The 16861-nt window shown below is 40.6% G+C and overlaps 1 protein-coding gene across 1 annotated transcript in view; it reads left to right on the top strand.

Moving 5' to 3' along the window:
* LOC108670659 (RING finger protein 44) overlaps positions 1 to 16494 on the top strand; it is a 48186-nt gene extending 31692 nt beyond the window's left edge. Inside the window, exons 2-10 of the mRNA XM_047882881.1 lie at positions 270 to 296; positions 1501 to 1671; positions 2477 to 2869; positions 3221 to 3224; positions 4448 to 4567; positions 5277 to 5436; positions 5831 to 6004; positions 6674 to 6809; positions 7479 to 16494. Of these exons, the coding sequence (XP_047738837.1) occupies positions 270 to 296; positions 1501 to 1671; positions 2477 to 2869; positions 3221 to 3224; positions 4448 to 4567; positions 5277 to 5436; positions 5831 to 6004; positions 6674 to 6809; positions 7479 to 7550 (1257 nt within the window). The 3' untranslated portion in view covers positions 7551 to 16494. The remainder of the gene's footprint in view (positions 1 to 269; positions 297 to 1500; positions 1672 to 2476; positions 2870 to 3220; positions 3225 to 4447; positions 4568 to 5276; positions 5437 to 5830; positions 6005 to 6673; positions 6810 to 7478) is intronic.
* Positions 16495 to 16861: the final 367 nt, after the last annotated feature.

Below are 16861 nucleotides of genomic sequence, written 5' to 3'. Positions count from 1 at the left end.
CGAGTTCATTGGGAAGCCGAGCTAAATGTTGTTTTTGTTTTCAGGTGCCTATCACTCTAAACATGTCGAGCCTCAGCAGCGTTGGAATTGGCCTGTCCCCCTTCTTCCCCCACCACCATCATCATCACCATCATCACCACCAACAACAACAACCTCATCACCACCACCACCATCAACAACAACAGCAACAACACCAGCAGCAGCAGCAGCAACACCAGCAGCACCAACAGCAACAACAACACCAGCAGCAACAGCACCAACATCAACAGCAGCAACAACATCATCAGCAGCATCAGGTAAGCGTGCAAGGCATTAAAAAGTCTCCTTATCTATTATAATATTTAACTGGACTTACTACTTACGTTATGATGCGACCATATTTAATTTGATTTCAACTATAATTACCGAGGTAAATTGATATTAAATAAATTTATTTGCTTCTTTTCCACCTCTTGAACCGAAGGTGAGTTACATCCACGCTTGAAATTAACGTGCAGGGGGAATTAGTGTACAAACATAAGCTTGAATTCATGTCAATAAAACGACTGTTGCTTAAAAGGCTGCTCAACTGCCAAGATCTCCTTTCTTAAATAAGATCTGTTAGAATAAAGCTAGCATCTTTTATAGCAATAATTGAATATTTTTTCTATTAGTGAAGAAAGGCATTAAGTTCAGCTATCTTCAGATGCTAAATACAACAGAAGGTAGTGCGAGAGTAGTCTCAAAACTACTGATTCAAATTTCACAGCTTTGAACAATTTGTGTACATGGCCTCTGCTAAATGTCGAACATCTTTGATACTCTGTGTTGGTAGACTTTGTCTTCAAGAATTTATATTTATTTACAAAATAACAGCATTTTCATTACATTTTTATACTGGAAGACTTGATTTTGTATAATACTTCTGTATTACACAAGATACAGAAGTATTACACAGCCTAGTAATACTTCTGTTGTAAGAGAGGCTGCGAGTGTTTCTTCAGAAATGCTGCAGCCCTGCAACAGCTTCTGTTTTTCTCCTCAGTAAATTCTTTCGTTAGCCAATGAGGTTAGTCCCGAGATTGCTTCCGTGATTGTCGTCCTTGCCTGTAGAGCATTTACTTCCTCTGGAGTGTTGCATTAGGTGCACTGAAGGTATAAAATATCGTGCCAGGACTTAGCGGTAACGCCAAGATTATGCCGGTGCACGTAGACCGAATTAATTGGCTTCTACATTATGATTCGGTTTGAAGAAAGAAAGCCCATGCCAAAATTAATTTTTGAAATTTCTACCACTTACGGCTAGTTCCCTCGATTTGGCTCCCCAAAATTCTTTGACAAAGAAATTTTAATTGACGTAAACCCACGGGGACGTCAACGCGAGTGTCCGCTGCTCGATGTAATCTCGCGGACCGATTGTTGCGGGCTACTGAATTGAACTTTTTTGAGTAATTTGCGGCTATTTATGTAAATAGGATATGACCTCTTAAATTGGAGATGTTGATTTTATTGTTATTGCAGTTGAACTCTGGTGCTGCTGTAGCAGCGGCGGCTGCCGGTGCTGCTGCCACCTACAACGCACTGCACCACCACCACCATCACCACAACCACCAGCAACAACAGCAACAACACCATCGGTGTAACTTGCACTCGCTCTTCTGCTCGCATCCTTCGATGCAGCACCAGTACCAGGTAAACATTAAATTATATCGTGTGTTATTTTTTTTACTTCACATAAAGTTGTCAGCTGCTTCATGTTCTCTTCGCGTCAGGACAAATTACTGAATAATTTCTATTACATCTGTTTATTGTCGAATGCATACAGCCGGGGGGTGGGCTTTAACTTTAACAACTTAACCCCCAATTTTAGCAATTGGTTAGACGAAGTTAGCATTTTAAGGTTCAATGAAGCTAGCCTTCTGCTTAGCTTCATTGGTTGCAATGGGCCTTCCTCCTTAAGGTTCCACGGCTCATTATAAACAGAAATTGATACGAGCGTCTAAATTTTCCCATGTGAGACTCGCTATTTGTAATTAGCGGAGAGAAACATGTTCAGCCTCAGCTGTTACTGTGAAGTCAAAGTTCTCATGTCAATTTACAAGTTGCAAACGTTTTTCGGTTTCACGTCATCGCTTGAAATTAAACATGTACATTTAAATGAAAGATCTCAGACGCTTATCCCATTCAATATTTGAGTTGCGTTGCCTAAAGTCAGCCAATAATTCCCGTTGCAGTTGAGACAGTCGCATTTTGGGCTAGCGGACTCGTCCTAATTTCAAAGATACGCCTTTCATACGCCTTTCGTAGCGTATGAACTTTTTTTCTGCACATTTTATTCCTTGATGTCAAAGACAAAGAAATTTAAAAGTCTGGAGTATAATCATTTACTTCTGACGCCCAGTGGCGTTTTAAGGGAGTTGTTGGGATGGTGTCCCCGCTTAATGTCCTCGGTTATCATCAGTGCTGGGACATAAGCTGCCTTAATAATCCCCCACAGATGGCCGCGGGATGTTTTGGCCCGCCACTCGTAGCTCCTCATCACCCAGCTGCTTCAGCTGGACCTCACCACCACCTGCTGCCGCCCCCACCCTCCCACGCACCCCCCATCTTCGGGCAGCTGGCGCCTCAGATGCCCGGTGCCATCGCTGCTCAGATGCCCCAGCTGGCGCCCTCAGCCCCCCCTCCCCTGCAGTCACACCAGCTGCCTCCTCCACCATCTGTCACCGGCTCGGCGTCTCATCATCCTCCTCCACATCACCACCATCATCATCATCCTCACCATCCACAACACCAACCGCCACCACCACCGCCACCACACCACCACCAGGCTGCACTCGTCACGCCTTTCCCACCTCTCCCGCCTCCACTCCACGCCCTTCACCACTCGCATGTGAGTGGCGGTTACCTTTCGTTTCCTTGCGACAAATATGCGTATGAGTTCATTGATTTATTTAATTTAATTTGAATTGATTTAATCCTTAGTTTCATTAATGAATGCAAGTGTGTTTCATTTAGTGAAGCTTTAAGTGGAGGAAAATTTCTTGATCCTTTAAAGCCCCTACAAATCAGCGTGGATATTTGTGCATAATTTATTTTAAGTATCATATACATTTTTATATTTTTAATATTAGCCCTGAATTTTTATGAGGTTAATTGATAGATAGAGTTATTGTTTATACGTCGGAGACTCTTGTTTTCTTCTGCGCCAACCAAGCTGAGTTTCTTAAGAGTCTCCCTGTAGCTCCGTGAGTCTCAGACAGGCTGCACTGATTTATTTCGGGTTCTTTCATTAAGCGGCTTGACTATTAGTACTCCATTGTTGAACGAAAACAAATTTCAATATTTTTCATGCTAATCCAGATACTTATAACCAATTATTGGATTGTGACTGAAATTAATGAAATTTTGAACAATAGTGTGGACGCAGAGAGGAAATGTACAGATCCGTGACAAAGCAACGAGTGCCTTTCACATTTTTCTCCGCGTTCAACATCTTGTATGTTGTCTCGCTTATTCCTATATCTGATATTATACTTTTTTTCTTGTTGGTGATATTTTAGACGGAATACGAAGTATTATAACCTTCACTAATGGTCAGTGCTTTGGAGGAACGTTGGCGCAATAAAGGAACTAAATTAAAGTTTGCGTCGGTGTCATTTGCTTATCATAATTGGAGTTATTCAAATCCGAAATAAATTTACTTGTTGAAAATAATGTTATTAATATCATTTAGGTCTTCCTTTCTTTCCTATGGTCGTTGGAAGTGCCAGTAAATCCTTGTTTAAATTCGTACCTATAAGAATCAGGACCAGCTCAAGGAAATTGTTAGTCCATGCTTTGATAATCATCAGTTTAAGATGGAACAAAATTAAATTATAGATTTTTGTAAACAATTAATGGTAGGAACATTAACGTGAAGTGAAAAATAACTGGTAAATCTATTGTAAGGTGAAGATAGTATTTTTATTTTTTTTTTTTGCATAATAGTTGGAATTTAATAGGTTAAAAACATTGAAAATATGACTTTTGTCTAAAAAAAAGGGAGGATACTGTTGGTAAATGTATAGTGGGGATAAGGGGGGTAGTGTAAAAGTAACTCAGTATGAAGCTGTACTAGTGGAAGCAGCGTTCTGTGATTGTCAAAAGGACTTCCTAATAGTCCTTGATTTACTAGTATAATACCATTCACCATCTTACCATGAATATTTTTATACCGTCGCCATGATCTAATCTGTCATAGTACCAGAGATCTCGTCTCATTGCTAGATCATATCTGGAGTATCACTGTGTTAATACGGTGCCTGAATTAATACGGTGCCTGAATTAATATGGTGCCTGAATTAATACGGTGCCTGAATTAATATGGTGCCTGAATTAATACGGTGCCTGAATTAATACAGTTCCTGAATTAATACGGTGTCTGTATTAATACAGTTCCTGAATTAATACGGTGTCTGTATTAATACAGTTCCTGAATTAATACGGTGGGGGGCGCAGCGAGGAGGTCTCAACGCCGCCACCAGGAGAGCGGGCGGCGGGTGGCGGACCGCCGCCGCTGCCGTCGTCGCGGCCGCGGGTGCCGTGCCGGGTGAGTGTTGGGCTAGGCGGGTGCCGTGCCGGGTGAGTGGTGGGCTAGATATATTTCTGTTCTTTACTGCGTAGTCTTATATTTTCCGTGTGCCATAATTTAGTTCCCAATTAAAGGCTTGTTGAAATCTTAAAATTTTCATTGTACACGCCTTCCGTTGCCTGATGGGTTTTAACAATGCAATGTTGTAATAACATAACATAAAGTCGAGCTGTACAGAACTGTGAATATATAAGCTCTAGTTATGGGTGCTGCGTCAGATAACAGTTGTTTTAAGGTAAGATTTCGTTCTTCCATTCACTTCTGCCTGCTTTTGCCCTAGTGTGAACATCGTGTTGGTGATCGACTGTCTGCACATGTGACAGTTCACTGCTGGACCTGTTGAATCATTCACTGTTGAATCATTCACTGTTGAATCATTCACTGTTGAATCATTCACTGTTGAATCGTTCGCTGTTGAATCATTCACCGTTGAATCATTCACTGTTGAATCATTCACTGTTGAATCATTCACTGTTGAATCATTCACTGTTGAATCATTCACTGTTGAATCATTCACTGTTGAATCATTCGCTGTTGAATCGTTCGCTGTTGAATCATTCACTGTTGAATCATTCACTGTTGAATCATTCACTGTTGAATCGTTCGCTGTTGAATCATTCACTGTTGGACCGTTGAGCGCAACGATAACGTATTATTTACTTTGCAGGAGGTGGCATGGGTGGAGTTCCCCTTCCTCCCCAGCCAGCAGGTCACGCCCCTCAAGGCCCCCCTCAGGGCCCTCCCCTCGGTCCCCTCGGTCCCGCACAGGCCTCAGCAGCGGTGGCTGCAGCCACGGCCTCCTACCCCGGGATCCTCCTGCACTTCTTGTGAGTCACGCAAACCAAAATAAGTCGTCCCTCCGACACAAATTTATTCCTGGCAAATAATAACTTATATCTTATAAATATTGCTTTCTGCTGCTAAGATTTTTCTACAGTGGAATATGCCTCCTATTCAAGGAGGCATATTTATTTTAGAAAATCATTCTAGCAGTCATTCTATGCTTTTGCTGTGAAATGTGTTTACTGTGGACATCGCAAGGCTCCTTTGAACATATGATGCTTCGTTCGTCCAATTCTCATATCCATTTACCATCGTTTGTGTCCTTGATGAATTGGAAGCTTAGTATTGGATGGTGTTTTATGATCCTTCTTCAAGTTGCAGAAAATATTCAGAATAATCGTTGATGCTTTATACTTACAAAATATTGACGTTGAGCAGAGCGATGTTGAGTCAGCCGACAGCCCTGCACACCCTGAGCGCCGTGGAGCAAGTGTCAGCCGAGGTGCAGGACCCTGAGAACTACGAAGCTCTGCTGCACCTCGCCGAGCGTCTGGGAGACGCTAAGCCACGAGGCCTCATGCGCCATGCCATCGACCAGCTCCCTTCATACAGGTACTGTGTGGCGAGCAGCTCCGTTCATACAGGTACTGTGTGGCGACCAGCTCCCTTCATACAGGTACTGTGTGGCGACAAGCTTTCTTCACACAGGTACTGTGTGGCGACCAGCTCCCTTCATACAGGTACTGTGTGGCGACAAGCTTTCTTCATACAGGTACTGTGTGGCGACCAGCTCCCTTCATACAGGTACTGTGCGACGACCAGCTCCCTTCATACAGGTACTGTGTGGTGACCCGTTCCCTTCATACAGGTACTGTGTGGCGACCAGCTCCCTTCATACAGGTACTGTGTGGCGACTAGCTCCCTTCATACAGGTACTGTGTGGCAACCAGATATCGTGCCAGGACCAAATGTCAGCCCATTTCCTAATGTTATAGTACTGTTCTGCAATATCTGCGGTGTTGTTGTACTCTCTCTACTGGCTCGTGATGCAATGTTATAAAAGGTATCGTGTCGTGTTTCTGCATCTGAATTTAAGGTTATTCGAGACGAATCTTTTTACTTTGAGGACAGTTATCATCATAGTCAGTTATATATATATATATATACATATATATGCCTGAGATTGAATGTAAAACGTTAGGTAGGATAGGATATAAAATTTTCAGGACAACACATTTGTACAACTAGGTACGTTTGGAACTTACAGTCGCGGTTTTGCAGGTACACCGGAGAGAAATGCGACACCAAGCAGACGACGTGCGTCGTGTGCATGTGCGACTTCGAAGTGCGCCAGATGCTGCGCGTCTTGCCTTGCTTGCACGAATTCCATTCCAAGTGTGTCGACAAGTGGCTCAAGGTGAGCATCTTGGTCTTAGTTCCTTGGATATGATGAATTCCATTCCAAGTGTGTCGACAAGTGGCTCAAGGTGAGCATATTGGTCTTAGTTCCTTGGATATGATGAATTCCATTCCAAGTGTGTCGACAAGTGGCTCAAGGTGAGCATCTTGATCTTAGTTCCTTGGATATGATGAATTACCGTATATTCCAAGTGTGTCGACAAGTGGCTCAAGGTGAGCATCTTGGTCTTAGCTCTTTGGATATGATAAATTCCATTCCAAGTGTGTCGACAAGTGGCTCAAGGTATATTTGTCATAGTTCCTTAGAGAAAATTCACGTGTTGAATGTCCTGTATATAGTAATATCTTTTCCCTTTGGACTTGCTTAAGTAAAGCCATTGTTCTGTGAAAAATTTCATTTTGATTTCTTGATTCCATCGTACAAACCAAATAGATTATGATCAACTCGTGTCATTATCATGAAGTTACCCTTATCTGGGAAGAGCTTGTGTTAAAAACTTTATTAAATAATTAAATAGTTATAGTTGCCGCAGAAGTACAATAAACTTCAACAACTGAAATGCTTTATATTTTTTTCCATATTCTTACTGTTCCATGTGAGTTGCCTCGCAATTTCTCCGCAATTCGCACAATGCCAGAAAATCTGAAATAATCTTTCCTCCCGCAGAGTAACCGCACGTGTCCCATCTGCCGCGGCGACGCAAGTGAATACTTGAAAGAAGGAACTTCTTCGGAGTAGCGCTTTGTTCAATAACTAATTTATCCTGTCTTTGTGGTCACCTTGCTTCATCACAACATGTTTTGAGGAATAATTCCGCTTATCTCTGGGTGTAGAACACGCCACTCTTCGCGACGAGATAGTCTTGCTGCTTCTCACGAGGTTTTCAGTGTTCAGTTTGACTTCCTGGTTTTAGAATAATATTGGCTGGTTTGCGTTCGTTTTGAGTGGATGTTAGCACTCGAATATTTATCGACAGTTGAAATCTTATTTTATTCATGACATTTAAATCTCTTTCATTATATCTTTTAGTTTAATTTACACCCATCTAGGAAATGTTAGACATTGCATTGAGTTTGGATCTTGCGCGTCACGTTGCGCTTGTTCAATTATTCGATGAACCGGCCGCCGTCTCGTCCGCGTCTTGCTGCCTCGCTTGCCCGCACTTCAATTCTTACTCTCACCAAGAGATTATAGTTTGAGTCGTGCATCCGTTCGCCTAACTCGATAAATCTTTTCTGACAGATTATTCAGTACTGAAATACCAGTGATTTTTGGCCTTACGAGTTTCTGATTTTGTGATTTTGGCCTTTAGTTTCTGGATGACGTTGTGCAAATTTACTCAATTCAGGTTCGTCAAATATATGACAGCGATTTTTTCATCACAATTATCGTTGTTTGATATATCATTGATTGATTAATAACCAATTTTTAGGCGTCGTTTCCGCTGCAAGATCCTCGCTGAACACTCGACACTTTCCCAAAATCAACACCCTTGGTACTTGCCTGGACATGAGATCCTCGCGTGATTGCTTCACACTTATTACTAGCGCTTCCACTTCTCGTTCCTGGTTCATCCTTGTTGGTTTGGCGATGTGTCTGCATTCTTAGATGATTTTTGCTGCTAGTTTTTGCTAGCATTTTCACAAGTTAACTAATAGTTTTGTGGTGTGTTTGTTAGTGTTTACTTCATGTAACGAAAGTTTGTCTTTAATCATTCTTATTTCGAATTTATAAAGCTTTGCTTGTAAGTTCGTTGCTCGTCGTGGTTATTGCTCTTAATATTTGTGGTTTTGTTCTATAATCCCTAGGATTTTACCCCTTCATTCCATATGGCGTCAGCGCTGCACATTAATATGTGGTAGTTTAACTGCCCAGTTTTTGGCTTTGCATGCTCAATATTATCGTCATTATTACTACTATTGTTACTCTTATTCCTGTGTTGGCAACGGATAGTTCGTGTTGTCTCTCTAGGTTACAGTTGCATTCTGTTTTCTTTATGGACCCGGTAAACTAAACGGCTTTCATTCTTGTATCACTTTGTTCTCTCTTGACTTGGCGAATTTGTACTTTGCGTTTTAAAAGGAAGCAGTGCTTCGCTATTCTTTTATAATTTCTGACAGTTTCTCACCAGTCATTCAAGTCTGATTTTCTACCGCTCTTAATGCAGCCTGCTGTATACGAATCAATTGCTATAGTTTCTAAGAATGACTGTTTTATTTCTGTAATTATGTTAGGGTTTGTATTTATTTCATTTTTACGGACTCTTTAACTTTAAATTACATTTCTGTATTAGTTCGTGCACGGTAATTAGTTCTTACAAAGGAAATGCTTGCGGCTACATCGTGCTCATTAGCATTGGCTTGGATCGATCTTGCCGTTCATCTCTACACTTTTTCTAAGTTGTACCAAAAATGTTCATACGGGTTATGGCTCTTAGCAAGCTTTTATTGTGACTCATCTGCTATGTGTGGTAAAGGTTTGTTTCAATTTACGTGTGAATTATTAGTACCTACGTTTATTTGGCTGCTTTGTGCTGTTGCTGCCTTGTGAGCAGCTTTTGGTTTTGTGCTGCAAGGAACGACATTTTAATTAGACTTCTTAGCAAATATTCGTGCAAAAAGTGAACTTTAAAGGGATTGTTGTTCTTGTTTTAGTCAAGTGTGGACTTGCCTCATGACTTTTTTTTACAAATAACTTTGTTGTGATGGGATGTCTCTTTAGGTACTGTAATTTACAAAAAGAAATAATATTGTTGGATTTTACATTAACTTTGTTTTGGTTCTATTAATTAGCTTTAATGACGACTTTCTCAAAGTATTTCGTTGTTGTTGGTTGAGGTCTATTTTGATGCTTGCTTATATGTCCTAAACACAATAATAACACTTGTAGAATAATAGTTTTGATGGTGGCACGGTATACTAGATTGTTGGCGCGTTTCAGCCAGCAAGTAGTTCGCAAATTAAGTTTTCCGCATGTTACGAGTGAGTAGTTTTGAAGCGATCTTCTCCATGTCTTAGGTATTTCTTATTACGTCTCTGGCGCAGCGTTTTGAACCATTCCTTGCCTATTACACCCGTGCGTTTATGGGACGTTACTCGGCATTCCTTGCTAATTATTGTGCTTAGTCGTTTTTCTTCACACTATAACCTCGATTGTCTTCATCCATTAATCATTCAGCCTTCACCAATGCTTTAATTCTACCCTGTTAGACGCTAGATTTTATCGATATTTTCTTCCATGGATGAGTTTTTTGCTTGACATTTTACTGGGGCATTCGTATCAAGATCGCCTCTCACCGTGTGATATGACGTTAGTTGGAGCTGTAACATACGCATGATGTGAAGGAACATGGCGCATCAATTTGACGTTTTCGTGGGTGTACGTTAATGCGCATCGTATCCGTGTGTTTTAAAGCGTTGATGGCTGCTACTGTGTGTGTCGGTATCATGCTCAGCGGAGCGTACCATGCAAATTGTGTGATATTTACCCCCAGTTCATCACTACCAATCAAAATAGACTAAGCTCAGTCATGCTTGCTCTCTCCACTTCTAGTTGGTTGGCATTCAATGTTACGCTCACCAAGAGTAGAACAGTATAATGATACCTTGGCTTTCCCAGTACAGTATCGTGCAGAACAGTATGGTAGATCAGTATTAGTGGAACATTCAAAGAAAATGTTTAAGTCGCAACGATAATTGAGCCACCATCTTCTTCAAATTTTAATGTGAATTATTATTCTCAAGTGTTGAATCACTTGAAAGAATGAAACTCGCCTCGATCTTTTTCTTCTATTGCGTATAACAGGACTGGTTGTGTAACTTCTAGTATAGCCTAGAATTTTTCTCCCATTTCAGATGATAAAGGCTAAATCCTACCTTTCCTGATTTTGATCATTTTTTTTATCTTTTACTTGAGAGTGCAGACGAAAAGCGCCACGCAGCTCGGTTAAGAACTTACACCCCAGACTGGATTGAAACACGCCACCTATTCTCTGTTGTGTAAACTTATGAGGATTACTATATTTCTTTGTCAGGGTTGCATGCAGCGACGATAGTTTCCGTCCAGCATTTGTTGACTTATGAAGAGCGAGGGCCGCCTCCACGCTTGTGTTATTACACGACGCCTTACGTCCCTGCTCGCTCCCATCAACCATACCCAACTTGAATCCCAAATTTTGCGCGCATGTAAATTTTGAATTGTTCTATGGATGTTGATTAATGTTTGCCGTGATCTTCCAGCTTAATGAACGGCGTTTTGTCCCCGTGCATGAGGTTCATCCAATTAAATGTTTGGAAAATAACTCCCGACCCTAACTTGGTACTGGAATCGGTTCCTATATTTCATTGTCGTGAAACCTTTTGGCTGCTACCACTCTGCTGCATATCATCCAAATTCCACAATTCTCTTGCTCTCTTGTCGACAAAGTGTTAGTAAGTCATCTTGCACAAATCAAAAGCTGGCAATTACGACCGAGAAATTTCCAGTTCTCTTTAATGGCTGAGTTCGTCTTAACTATTTGTATGTGAAGTGCATTTGTGTTGTTATGGACTGCACACATTCGCTTTTCTTTCTTGATCTCGCATGTAACTAACTGCCTTTATGTGATTTGACATGGTAATGTACACTACACAAGACTGCGCAATGCTTTTTCATCATAAAGCGTTTAAATTTACTGAATTGAACAAACTTGTAGATTGAACTCTTAACATCATTTGGAGGCAAGCTCAAAAGTTGTGGATTGGCCAGTGCAGCTCCAGAGATTGAGATGAAGTCTTTATAATTGAATTACTTGAGCGTCACTGAGGTGAAGTCTTGCATGCATGGGCTGTAGTTGTGTCTGTGCTTGAGCCATTTTATGTCTTCCTCTTGTACCCTGAATTGATACCGATCATTTTAGTGATGATCATGGTGATAGTGGTGATCATTGAGGCGTTGTTTCACACTCCTGTCTTCAATCTAACAAGAAAATGATAAAAAAAAGCTTTTTCGTGGGTGTAGCGTGAGAATACCGCGTTCTGAACACAGCTGGAGCGGCACATCCCAAGTGCATTGCTCGCGCTGTCGTGTTGAGTGCAGCAGTGTTGTATTTCTACCTCTTAGAACCCTAGCGTTACTGTTCTGATCGTGCTCAAACCTCTGTGAGTGATGCATTTTTTAGCGCGCTCTGCTGCACTGCGATTGCTATATCCCTAGCTACAATAATACAATTCTAATTTTAAGAAGTTTAGGATCGAACCAAGTCTTCGCGCCCGAAGGCCCACACCAAATACTTGTAGTGCTCTTAACTCTAGACTAGCGATATAATGTTGTTTGATGTCATCCATTCAATTCTTAGTCCACCTCCTCCTTGTCCTCCTTATAAACTAACTCTATTGGAGTTTATCGAGTTTATCTCTCTATTGTGTGTCCGCTTATATGCTATAGCCTTCAAGAAATACTTTCAAACACTCCCATACGCTAGAGTTCTCTACGCCTCTTCTTACCTTAGTATGGATATTAGATACGAACCGCTTCTGCCATGCACTAGACTTTTGAAACTTTCTTTGTCATGCCTTTTGGTCTTCTTACTCTTGTCTTATGGATGATCATTTGTGTGTAGAAAAATCTTCTCTACATTAGACTAGAAACGTCTTGCTGGAAGTGTTTCACCTAAGCTTCTAACTGTGCGGCTCGAAACTCCTTGAATTTTCCTTGGTTTTTATTAATACCAAATTATCTAATCATTAGGTTAGAATGTAACTTCGGTGCAAAATTGAAGTCGCACTTGCTACGCTTTCAGTTCCAGCTTCCAATATGCTGATTTCTTTGTTCGCTGTCCAAGTGTTGGTTTCCGTATTCTGAATTTGTCGTGTACTTTTGTATTCAAAAGGGTGCACCCTGCCGCTCATGTTCATGTTCAAAAGATCTATGTGTAACATTTGAACGTAAAGACGAGAATACTTTGAGGACTTGAGGATTGCTGCTTGGTATAAATTTCGCGCTATTTGTGTCGTATATATTGTGTCAAGGAGTTTCGAGGCTGTTATTCCTTGTATGTTTTGTAAGACCATGTGCCTATCTACGTCTGTGTTAGTAGATGACGACTAAACGCCTCCTCTGATCGCAACGCCGTCTTAATTAGCACTCATTCCATGCCACGAGTGCAGCTTCGCCTCCATTGCACCCAATCAATCTTTACCTAACTTGTGAAATATTTTCTTCAACCGTCCTAGGTCTATATGCTGTTCAATTGATCATGCACTTATCAATCCAATATAAAATTTGTCAAAATTTAACGCAAAGTATCTCTCATTCCGATAATTTTAGAAGCTATTGAATTATAATATTCCATAAAGTCTAACTCACCTTTTAACAAATGCTGTAAGTCAGCCATTCAGTCTGCAGTTACGACGCCGTGGCGGTTCTTTTGTATTTGCTCCTACGAATAATGTAAGTAGACCAGTTCCTGTAACAAAAATAATAAACTTTCCCGAGACCTGAAAAAAATGCTTATTCTCCGATCATTACACAAATTTTTGAAAATATATCTCTTCCCTCTGCACAAGATTTGTTGTGTCCACAAATTGTGAGTTTCATGCAACTTTATTCCGCTATGGCACCAATTTTCTCTTTCTAACTCTGCATGGTTCATTGTGCATTCTTGGATCATTTGATTCGCAGGAGGATTTTTAAAACATTTCTCCATAAGATGTTTCAATGAAAATTTGCCTTATTTCCATACAGTAATCACGAGTAATGTATAAATACAAATTACTTAGAATCATCTTTATTATTGACATCGTCTGAATGTATCAAACTTGAACTGTTTTGTGAAAAAAGCACACCAGATTACTTCTTGGCTTAACTTCGCGGAGTTCCGTCATTTTAGACGTTCCTCATGGAGGCTGCAAGCTGGATTCGAAGGCGGTGTTTTTCCTGCGTCTCAAAGTTGGCTTTACTTAGTTGTTTTGGTAGATTTATACTCGTGTCTGCACAAAGGCGGATGCAAACTTCAACTGATACTCCAGGGTAACTCGATTCAACTGTCTTCTTGCGTGGAGCTTATGCCTACTGTGAACACGAAAGTTTTTCTGCACAAGTTCAAGCTGGATTACGACTCGAAGAATTTACTTCCTGTGAGCAAACTTCATCAATCTGCCCTCGACTAAAAACTCTGCTGCAAGTATAGCCTATGGTTCACCTCTATACGATGGAATAGAGTACAATAAATTGTCATGAAACTTCTCCCTCTCATATATAGGCTCCGCGGAAATTTATGCGACCCGCACTGTAACATCAACTTCAACCATATGAGAGGGCTTTGCGTGCCATGTCCTTCGTATCTCTAGTGCTGCAGGTTGTTCTTGGAACTATTTTTTATGTACTTCCCTGCATAAGACAACATGGTCAACCCCGGCTTGCGAAGCGCGCGTCTTTCACTACTGTTTTTCTTGCCACCTTCAAAGAAGTTATCCTTGCCATTTGGTACCCCGGGCACGCGTTGAAGTGTCGTTGCTTGGTGGTGTGCATTGATTTAATGCCCCACTTCTGATTCCATCCATAGTAAGGTATGTGTAAATGTTAATTGCTATGACAAAGCTTGAATCGCGCTTGCTGGGACTGTGACATTTTCTCTCTCTTTGGACTTTTCTATGCGAGTGGCGTGTAACTTTTCCCGCCACTGTCCGTCATAACGATCACCAGAAGACTGGTTGTGTCGAGTTGACATCTGCAGTCTCGCCTAGTATTCCTTACCTGCACACTCTCAGCAGCCTTTTGTAGAATGATCGTAGGACATATTTTTTGTACTATTTTGAACAACTTAGCTAGTATGGTTGCTTATTAAAATATGTGTAATAAATTCCTGTTGGGCTCTTGATATCATCGGTAATCTAGTACTATTTTCTGATTATGCTATTGCGAAGTTGTGATTTATTAGGTAGTGAAATGCTGAAGTTCGTTTGTATAGGTATTCTGGATGCACGTGTTGTGTTTGGTGCATCGTGACTTCATCCTGTCTATTTTTGCGTACCTTTAGAAGAGCATTACGTACCAACTTTTGTCCTTGATGTGTATGAGTGTCAATGGCATGCAGGCTGCAGTACAGGCTACACACCATTGGTTGGTCCTGTTCTTGGCGAGTCTTATTCGTTAAGTATATGTGAGCGACACAACTTTATGTTAGCAACTTAGTGTTGCCTTTTGCTAGGCGACACCAAATTGAAGTGTTTGGATACGCACTATACCTTCTTGATCATAGTTGTCAAGTCGCTGCTTTTGTAGGTACTTTAGTGAAACTCTTTTTACTGGAGAGGTATAGTTGTGATTGTGTGTGTTACTCCTTAGCTTCTACTTAGCGTATTTTTCTTATTTTGATATTATCTCTTGTGTATTATAATAAACTTAGCGTTCGCTCAAACCTTTCAAAGCTCGCGCCTTGCTGCATACGCCAGGCAGGCAGATACTGCCTCCTAATCATGTTGCGCCATCACAGCTCTTTAGGTTTCGTTTTACGTTTTTGTCAAAACACTAACAAATTTTCGTGGCGTGTGATTGTTGGTTTGTGGCAATAATTCTCTCTAGATTTTGTGCAGGTTTGAAAATTGAGTGTTGAGCTTGGTCCTGTGTTATACATCTTGGTGACATGTAATGTATAGCCTGCACGTGCTTGAATTCCTCACGATAGTGTGCCTCTTATGTGTATAATCTAACATCTCCGCATAGTGGATTCAGCGCTTTAATGTGTCTTTCTCTATTCTAATATTTTCTTCTTCTTTCATATAAGCGAGACATTTGATATTGGTGTAGTTTTTCATCGCTCATTACTATGGTAGTACAGCAAAATAAATACGTAACCATCGTTTTGATACCTCAGCTAACACTTGATTTTTTACTACTCAAATTTAATGACATCCTCGATATCCCTTAAATCATTATAATTCACCTTAGAAAGTGCTTATGTTTTACACTAATTGATACAACTTATACATTCTTCTGACCGTAATCTTGTAACTTTTGACTGCTATCAATCAATACTATCACCCATTTGTCAGCTAGGAATTGATCTTCGTTTGTGAACCTGAGTGGCTGGATTGTGTTGATGGAGGATGACAACTGCAGTATTAACCTGACTTGCCAACTGTTGAGTGCTAGTGTGAACGTTTCTTTTACTCACTCATCCCTTCGAGAGGAGGAAACAATGAGTATTATCGTTGGAAAAGCTAGGTCGACTCGTTTAATTATCGTGAGGTGCTTAAACCCGAGTAATTTACACATACTCAGTACCATTTCAATCTCGTTCCATCATCCATTCAAAGTTAACATATTCTACTTATTAGTTATCATTGTACTAAACTTGACCTTTATATATCGCATCTTTTTCCCTCTTGTTCACTTTAGCGCTCCTTCAGACAGTTTAATTGAAAATTTTAAACGAAAATCGTCTTTTTTGGTTTTGCAAGTGAGAACAAGAGCTTTATTTGCGTAGCATTCCGGAAGAAGTGGCCTGGTTCGCTTTCAATAATGCTCTCATTTTAGTCTTGGCTGCATCAGCACTTCCACAAGCCCTAAAAACTTCTTTGATATGCCTGACAATTGTTTACTCGATGTACAAGTGTATGTTAATGTGAGACTGTACTAACGCTCTCATTACTGTTTATATCTCTAGGGCTCATTTGTATATTAAAGCGTACCTACCGATGCATTCTTTGTCTTACTCTCCCTGGACCACACCCTGTCGTTCTGCATGCTAAAAATAAAGCTTATTACCATACACCCTCGTAACTGCTTACAAATGCTGCCCATAAATTCCTCCTTAGGAGTAGCTAGTGTATGAATAAATTTCAGATAAATGTCATCCCGTGTTTAGAATAGTTTTCCTGGGTGGTGCTCCTCTGTTTTGCAGCATAGACTTCATAACGCATTGAAATAATCTAAACATTTTGTTTCGTTTGAGGTGAGTATAATTGAGGTTTCTATAATATTGTCTGTCCCTTGTTTTCCAGATGAGAAAATTTTGATATTTACAAATTTTTGATTCCTAATGAAGTTCGAAAATCCCGCTTACGAGT

The sequence above is a fragment of the Hyalella azteca genome, unplaced genomic scaffold (genome assembly GCF_000764305.2).
Source record: "Hyalella azteca isolate HAZT.00-mixed unplaced genomic scaffold, Hazt_2.0.2 contig11532, whole genome shotgun sequence".
NCBI lineage: Eukaryota > Metazoa > Arthropoda > Malacostraca > Amphipoda > Hyalellidae > Hyalella > Hyalella azteca.
Note: the sequence above shows the minus strand (reverse complement) of the source record. Positions and strands in the feature narration are given on the sequence as shown.